Source organism: Rhineura floridana, chromosome 6 (genome assembly GCF_030035675.1).
Source record: "Rhineura floridana isolate rRhiFlo1 chromosome 6, rRhiFlo1.hap2, whole genome shotgun sequence".
NCBI classification, from domain to species: domain Eukaryota; kingdom Metazoa; phylum Chordata; class Lepidosauria; order Squamata; family Rhineuridae; genus Rhineura; species Rhineura floridana.
This window is the reverse complement of record NC_084485.1, coordinates 134,817,360-134,826,330: the sequence shown is the minus strand read 5'-3', so window position 1 is coordinate 134,826,330 and position 8,971 is coordinate 134,817,360. Positions and strand designations below refer to the sequence as shown.

Sequence of the window (8,971 nt, the reverse complement as noted above, 5' to 3'; positions counted from 1 at the left end):
AAGAATGCGTGTTCCATGTTGTTATCTTAACAGTTTGAATAGTCTTGTTCTAACCCTGAGACTATGAATGTTAAAATTGTTGAATAATAAACTTTATATTATGAAAACTTGGTGTGTGTAAAGTATGTTGAAAACCATGAACTGATACCTAATCCTAAAACAGCCTTTCTTTGTTCATTACTTTAAAGAGAAACAATAAAATACATAGGTTCCCAGCAATGCCCCACGCCCCAGTCCCTCAGCATGTTTTGATTAAAACCATGGCTATAGAAATGTTAGAATTTCCAAGCCCTGAAACAATCTAGAGGAGCTAATCCCCCCCAACCCACTGAATAAAAAAGGTTATATTGAAAACAGGTTGAGATGTCAATAAAGCTCTAATGAGCTAGGCTGTCAGTTAGTCACTTCACTGCCAAAAGAAAATAAACATTTTGTTTAAAGCCATGCAGTCATAACCTAACTAAAAATATATAGATGCAACATACCATCTAACCTTGTAATGCAGTTATCCTGAGTGGAAAGTTAGAAATTCCAAAAGCATCCTAGAAAGCAGAAGATTCTCCATGCCAGCTCTGTAAAAGTTTTGGGAACAAAAAAAGTCTCCACCACATGACCAAGGGGAAAAACCATAACCCTAATCCATAGAGAGAGAAATTTCCATGCCAGCTCTGTAAAAGTTTTGGGAACAAAAAAAGTCTCCACCACATGACCAAGGGGAAAAACCATAACCCTAATCCATAGAGAGAGAAATTTCCATGCCAGCTCTGTAAAAGTTTTGGGAACAAAAAGCCTCTGTCACATGGTTAAGGGGAAACAAAATTCTGATGTAATCCTCAGGAACAGCATGTGGAAAGAATTTCCAAAGTCTTTCATACAGCTCTGAACAAAGGATAACCTCATGATGTGGACAACCAATCAACATGATGGGAAATAATTAAATAAATTCCATACCTTAAGCCAATAGGGGAGCTTAGGACTGCATACATAATGTGATAACTTTATGTCCATGAGGGTAGCTGTGTTGAAGCACATCCATTTTCCCCGTTTTCATATCATCCAGAGGTGTGCCTGTTAAGTTGCTATTATTTAAAAAAAGCAGGGAAACCCACAAAAACAATTTGTTTGATTTTCCAGGGCAGACCAGGGCAAAGACCATGATGGAAAACTCCTTAGATGGTATGACACTTATTTAATAAATGTTAGACCCTGCTGCTGGCAAATAAGCTAATCTTTTTTAAAAAGTTATGAACAATATTTGTTTTTTATCTGTATTTTAGGGGTAACTTTATATGCATTGTTAACAGAGCCTATGCATGACCAGCAGTTAGAAGGTATGAAAATAAAAACAGTTTTAAAATGTATTTCTTTATGTAAGCAAACTTTTATTTAAGAGAACTAATAAAAACTTGTTAAAGCACCACCGGTCAAAAATGACTGATGATGCCTCATCTGCTAGATGCTAAATGTGAAACAGATGTGAGATTGGGTTACTCTTATTTCTTAGCTAGAAATGCAAACTTTTTAAAATTTTATTTAAAAGTAAGAACTGCCGTTCTTTCTATGAAAGTTAACTTTTAATTTAAAAAGAACTCTACATGTACTCTATTTTAAAAAGAACTTTATATGTACTTTATTTAAAAAGTTAAAAAGATTCTTGAAATTCAAAGCTATGCCAGTCCACCTGTCAAAATGAGTGATGAGCCCCTCCTCTGCTAGACGCTAGATATATCAGAAACAGATGTGAGATCTTAGCATGTTATGTAGGCAGCGTTGTATATTCCTTTTCAAAATTAGGAACTAAACTTTCTTTTTAAATTTACAGATTACTTTTCACGGCCCTTTACAGCAGATTCTAATCAGTCAGATATAACTAATCTATTAGAAGGTAAAGCAAGCCACTATTCTGTTTTGTCCCAGTGCCTGTATGAATGCTATTTGTTTTTAAACTCTGTCTGCATGTAAGACTGTTAAAACACTCCTCACCCCCATCCCCTCTGCCTAAAACTGTTCGCTTTAAACAGAAGCCATGTAAAAACAAGTAAAGAGTCCTTTTGAATTTTCTGTACCTTTTATTTCTTAGTTAGAAATTTAAACAGGGGCTATTAACCAAAGCATGGTGTAATAATCCTTGAAAACCTGGAATATTCTGGTCTTCACATTGTAGAGAGGTCTCTCAAAATGCTTAGCAAAGCCTTGTTCCTACAATAAAAGATAGATAGCAGTTATTGTTATGGCTGAAGCCAGCTAATTTTCTCAAACTTAAGAGCAAAATTTGTTTGTCATACTCACCCAACCTCCATTTTCCAAATTCCATTCTGATTTTGCACTCGCTATGTAGTCTGTGATATAATGTGAAAGCTGATCCTCATTGTTCTGTGTAAGAGGAATCCCTTGCAACTGTAATTTTTTAGCCAGAAGACCTCCAAACAACAAAGCTGTTAAAAGACGGCCCCAATTTGTTTTTCCATCAGCAAATTCTAATTCTGCCACTCTGCTAAAAGTTTTGCATGCGGTCTCGATAGATTTAATTTCCAGAGAGTCCAAAAGAGGGGTTATTTTTTCTTTGAAGTTCATCTAAAAGTTGGGGAGCGATATTTTGAAAAACCCATGCAAGTCTGAACTGTTGTATCACGGGTGCTGTTTTCCCACAAACCAGGTTCAAAGCTGTTTCAACCATCAGCAACGTCTGTCTCTACATGTTTTCTGAATGTGCTACTGATACACAGATAGACCCAGGTTGTGCTATATACAGGTTCCAGGCTGGGCAAGTCTCAACATGCCTGCATGTATCCCTTCAGAAAGTTCAGGGTCAAACGCTAGGGTTTCCTCTAAACTGAAATGCTGATATGTTTTCTTGCTTTTAGCAGGCAGGGCTGAGCAAGCTGAAGGATCAGGGTCACCCCTTAAGAAAACAGAGCTTGTTGTGAAGCATCAGAGGACTGATGATGCAGGTAAATAAGACATTTTACACTGGAAGAGGGGTAGAAAACCTATGACCAGCTGTGTAAAGAAGCAAGATTCTAATTTCAGTTTTAAAATGATGATATGTTTTCCTCACTCTCAGGTGACAGGGCTGCGGAACCTCCCCTTAAGAAAAAGAAAAGAAAATGAAACATATTGAGGAACACCAGACCTATGATGATGATATAGGTAAATAAGACATTTTTAAGTTTAAAAGGGGTCCATAAGACATCCCAGGAATCAGCTAAAGTGCCTGTTATCTTTTCACAGTGTACATAACTGAGAGTCCACCTCTGATGCCTAGCGTTACCAAGGGTTAGAGCGCTAGCATGGGTAAGACGTGTGTGTGTGTGTGTGTGTGTGTACACAGATCCTAAAACAACTAATATGGTATTCCTTGGCAGTGTACAGTTACAGCCATAAATGACACCATTATTTTATACTTTGCAGATGAGAATAAAAAGTGTGATGGTGCGGCAATACAGGAGGTTCCAGGACCAATGCCTAAGCAGCCAAGGTGTGGCAACCCTCAACAGTCATCTGAAGGGCTTAAGGAGCAAGATTTACACAATCACGTTGAACAGTTTAGAGAGATATTGAATGTATTTGAAGTTATAGAGGCTATGATTAAAAAAGCTAACAATATGGTGAAAACCACTAACATGATGAAGATGAAGGCTAATCAATATGAATCAGTCATAAATCAGTTTTGTAGTGGTGGGTGTGTTGATACAGCAGCACTGATGACTCCTGTTAATGAGATTAAAAAGCACCAACAGTATCATGTCTTTCTTAATATTATGGCTAAGCAGCGGGGTGGGGGTAAACCCAAAAAAAGGTTTAGGAAATGCAAACCAACCCAGAGCCAGCTGTACTGGAGAAGGAGTGTTCAAAAAATATTAAGTATGGCTAAAAAAACACTCTCATCCTCTAAAAAACAAAAGCGCTCTAGTAAAAAGGCTCTAAAAATGTTGAGTCAAATAGCGTGCCTTCATGTTCATGCCTGTCTACACCTTCTCAGGGTGTTGATCCAGACAACGTGCCTATAGGGGCCGGATCATGTTCAACTACACCACCCCTTGATAGCAATGCTGAATGTGCACCCACTGAAGAAGACCAGCCCCAGGTATATGGACGGAGCATGGCCCAGTTTCCTCAGGAATTTGAGGGGTTTCATGCTTTACGTATTACTGAGGTCTTCTGGTTTATTAATCTTGAGTGCATAACTTCCTATGCCCAGGCTGTGGCTGGATTATATGATGGGATTCAACAGATTCTCACTGACATTCATCAGAGAATACAGCCTGGGGATTTTGTTCAGCTGAGACTAGACGGCGCAGGGCTATCAAATCCATTGTTTTATGTTAGAAGGGGCAGGAATGCATTGAATGCTGAGAACTTTCTAGCACACATCACCAATCTTTTGCAGAGCAATGCACAAATACTTGCAAATGTCTCTCTGCGTTTGATTGCCACCATTGTGAGGTCACCAAAAGGCGGAGGTCATAGGGCAATAGGCTCTTTACCCTACAGCGAAATCATCAGTAAAAAAAGGCAGTACTTGGTAGATTTAAACTCCCTAGGTAACAATCTCTGCTTTGCTGGGGGGCTTTTAGCTGTTATGGCTGACAAGATCCCCACAGATGCTGAGTTGTTGGCAGCAGCCAGGGAATTGCATAGGGAATTAGGATGGACGGATCAAAAGAAAGTTGCCCTTAGTGATGTTTCCATTATTGAAGACCATTTGAAGGTGAACATTCAGGTGGAGTGTTTCAGTAAAAATGGATGGAATCTGCTTCACACATCAGGTTCAAACTACCCCAAAACCTATACCATGTTTCTCCATGATGAACATTATTATGGAGTGCTCAATGTGAAAGCACGTTTTGGCTCTAAAAACTATTGTGTGTATTGCAGAGCATTATACACCCACATGCATAACTGTATGTATTGTTGCAGACTTTGTTTGAGTACAGAATGTACTAGTAATGTTGGGGCACTGCAGAGATGTAATAATTGTAAGATGTTCTGCAGATCTACATCCTGTTTAAATAGACATAATCAACTGTCCTCTAAGAAAGATGTAAAATGCGAGCATAGAAACTATAGTGTAAACTGCAGCACTTTCCAGAAATCAGGGCATGATGAGGAAAAATGCAAGGGTAGACAGTGCACTGTCTGCTGGGGATTTATCACAAAGGACAAAAACCATCAGTGCCATATGGCACCTATTAAGAAACCTGATGTGTCTGTAAAATATGTGTTTTATGATTTTGAGTGACAGCAATCAACAGGTGTTCACATTCCAAATTACTGCTTTGCACAAGCATTTGCAGGGGAAACTGAAATGCTTTAAGGTTAGGCCCAAGGATGTAAAGAAGAAGGGAAAGAAACAGAAGGGGGGAAAGAAACAGAACAAGACAAATGAAAAGGAGAATGCTGAGAACGAGTGGCCCCCTGCAGGCAAATCGTGGGAATTTAAAGGTGAGTCGTGCCTTGCTGACTTTATCAAGACCTTCACTAAGGATAGTCAGTTCAGCAACTGCACATTTATAGCTGACAACTCAAAAGGCTACGATGGTTATTTTATAATCAGTCAACTGATCAAAGAAAAACTGGATGTAGACGTTGTTGCTCGGGGGGAAACTGACACGTGTAACTGTAAAAAGTTTAGACATCAACTTTATTGATTCCCTTAGTCATCTACCGATGGCTCTCTCTATGTTTCCAACAGCTTTGGGTTTTGAAGGATGTAAGGGCTATTTTCCCCATTATTTTAATACTCCTGAGAACTGGAATTATGTAGGGCCCATGCCCAGAGTTGAAGACTACGGTGTACATCAGATGTTGCCTGAAGAAACGGAGAAATTTTTATTGTGGTATGAGAAGAACAAATCAAACACTTTTGACATGCAGAAAGAGCTGGCATTTTATTGCAAGCAAGACGTAGCCATTCTGGTGCAGGGGTGCACCAAGTACAGACATGAAATCATAGAAATGACAAAGGAGAGGAGAGAAGTAAAGAGGGGGAAGAAGTGTATGACTAAATGGCTTTCTATAGATCCATTCCAATACCTTACTCTGGCTAGTGTGAGCCTGGCCATGTACAGGTTTAAGTTTCTGAAGGAGAATACCATAGCCTGACAACTATCACAAACAGCGCAAGAGATTCTCTACCCCTTCAATCCAGTGGCTCTCATACATAGACCATAAAGAAAATATTCAGATTCAGCATGCCTTGAAGGATGGAGAATTCCAGGCTGAGACTTATTTTCTTGATGGTTATGCTATTCTGGATAATTAGAAAACTGCCTTTGAATTTAACGGATGCTTTTGGCATGGCTGTGTCCTGTGTTATCCTCCAGAAAAAAAGGAATCCTCTGCTGGGTATCTCTTATGAGTCTCTTTACAACTCTACAGAGAAAAAAGCTGCTGAACTGAAAGGGTTGGGATATGAAGCCAGGAGTATTTGGGAGCATGAATGGAGGCAGATGCTGAAAACAGATGAGGAACTTAAAAACTTTTTCGCTGCAGCAGTTTCCTGTGCCTGTAGAACCTAGACACACTCTCTACGGTGGGCGAACTAACATTATCAGTCTTTGCTATAAACCAAATGTGGATGAGCAGATACATTATTATGATTTTTGCAGTTTATATCCGTTTGTACTTAAACAAAAAGCCTTCCCCATAGCGCATCCACAGGTAATCTAGGAGAACTTTGAACCCCTCTCTAATTATTTTGGGATTGCAAAGGTAAAAGTGTACCCTCCCAGAGGCCTTTGTTTTCCAGTGCTGCCTGTCAAGATGAATGGAAAACTCATGTTTCCCCTGTGTGTAGCTTGTGCAAAAGCACAGTTGGAAACATGCACCCATTCGGATGAGGAGAGGGCTCTGGTAGGAAAGTGGTGTACAGTGGAACTGAACGTTGCTGTAGAGAAGGGATACAGGGTGGTAGAAATCTATGAAGTCTGGCATTTTGAAAGGACATCTACACAGCTGTTTTCAGACTATATAGACATCCACCTTTGTCAGAAACAGAAGGCATCAGGGTATCCCGAGTGGTGTGTCAGCAGAGATGATAAACAGAAATATGTAGAGGGGTTTCTCAAAAAAGAGGGGGTGCTCTTGTGCCACGAGCTGATCTCTGAAAACAAAGCCAAACAAAATATTGCCAAACTGTGTTTGAATTCTCTGTGGGGAAAATTTGCTCAGAAATCCAATCTACCTAACACACAGGTGGTAAGAGATCCTGATGATTTGTTTAACATTCTGTTCTCTGATGCTTTTGAGGTTTCAATGTGTGAATTTATTGATGATGAAGCAGCATGTGTGACTTGGAAACACTTGAAAGATCGCATGGTAGTCTCAGGGGGTAAGAGCTTCGGCTATGGGGTGGTCTATAAGTTTAATGAAATAAATAAATAAATAAACATGTTCATAGCCTGCTTTACAACTGCTTATACTCATCTGGAGCTCTACAGCTTGCTAGACAAGCTGCAAGAGAACTGCCTGTATCATGACACAGATTCTGTTACATTTGTGAGTCGGAACGGACAGTGGAATCCACCTCTTGGTGATTTTTTAGGTGAACTCACAAGCGAGGTTACTAACGGACAATATATCACAGAGTATGTGTCAGCAGGTCCTAAATCATATGGTTACAAGCTGTCCGGAGGGACTGCATGCCTGAAGGTCAAAGGGATAACCTTGACAGTGGATAACTGTACAAAAATTAATTTCAACAGTCTGAAAGACTTAGTTTTTGCCTATGTCCCAGACAGGGAAGAGGGGCCACAGTGCGAGATAGTTGTGCATCAGCAGGGTATTGTTCGAAACAAACGGCTCTGGACTCTTGAAACAAAAACTCTCAATAAAACACAGAAAGTTGTGTATGACAAAAGGGTAATTATCCAAGGATTTAAAACCGTTCCTTACAGATTTTAAGTCATGGATACAAGATGGCACCCTCTGTTCTCAGCCATTTTAGCAGGACCTAGTAACTGTGGGAAAAGTTTTTTTTATAAAAAACATGTTGGACAATGCTCATAGTGTACTTTCACCATATCCTGATAATATTCTATGGTTTTAGAATGTTTGGCAGACTCTATACCAAGAATTACTATGAAAATACCCTTTTATTAATTTTGTGAAGGGCTCGCCTGAGAAATTTGATGATGACAATTTACTACCTCCTAATAGAACAAATTATGTTACTATTGATGATTTGATGAATTGTGCATCATAGGATCAAGAAGTGGAAAAAGCTTTTATTCAATATGTACATCATAGAAATCTGAGTATTTTTTTCATTACGCAGAATATTTTCTGCAAGGGAAAATGCAACCACATTAGCCTAAACGCTAAATATATGGTGCTGTTTAAGAATCCCAGAGATAAATTACAGATTGCAACTTTAGCACAGCAGATGTATCCCAGAAATGCTCAGTTCTTCATGGAGGCTTTTGCAGATGCTACACAAAAATCTTACAGTTACTTGGTTGTGGATTTAAATGCCTCCACACCTGAACCATACAGATTAAGAGATGGACTTTTCCCTCCAGACTGGCCTGTGGTATACACCATGAAAAAGCCCACACACAGGTACAAAAGGCAGTGACTTCATCACTCTGCATTCTGTTGAGTTGCCTACCTGACTAGTCAACATGTCCAGTCATATAAAAAGAAACCTCCCTCTATTAACTCTTCTTATTAAGGCCCCTCCACATCAGAGGAAAGCTATTTTATGTGCAGCATCAGATGAGGCGATTTGTGAGATAGCTCTGAACACTTTAAAAGGCAATGTCCCCCTGACTCCCCAGTAGGTGCGTATTTTAAGGAAAAAGTGCACCCTTATCAAAAGCCTAAGCAACAAGAGAGTATCGCTAAGAAGGAAGAAACAATTAGTGAAACAGTTGGGGGCTATCTTGCGCCATTATTGAGTATCACCATCCCCATAATAACTGGACTTTTAGCTAAACGGTGATGGAATATACTGAAAAGATGTATCTGG

General features: G+C 39.4%; 1 protein-coding gene across 1 annotated transcript; it reads right to left on the bottom strand.

Moving 5' to 3' along the window:
• Nucleotides 1–2,088: 2,088 nt before the first annotated feature.
• On the bottom strand, nucleotides 2,089–2,700 carry LOC133386884 (bcl-2-related protein A1-like). The gene is made up of 2 exons (XM_061630655.1): nucleotides 2,290–2,700; nucleotides 2,089–2,199 (listed from the first exon to the last, which is right to left on the bottom strand). Exons 1-2 carry the CDS (start codon nucleotides 2,572–2,574, stop codon nucleotides 2,089–2,091), a joined length of 396 nt encoding a protein of 131 aa, XP_061486639.1. The 5' UTR covers nucleotides 2,575–2,700.
• Nucleotides 2,701–8,971: the final 6,271 nt, after the last annotated feature.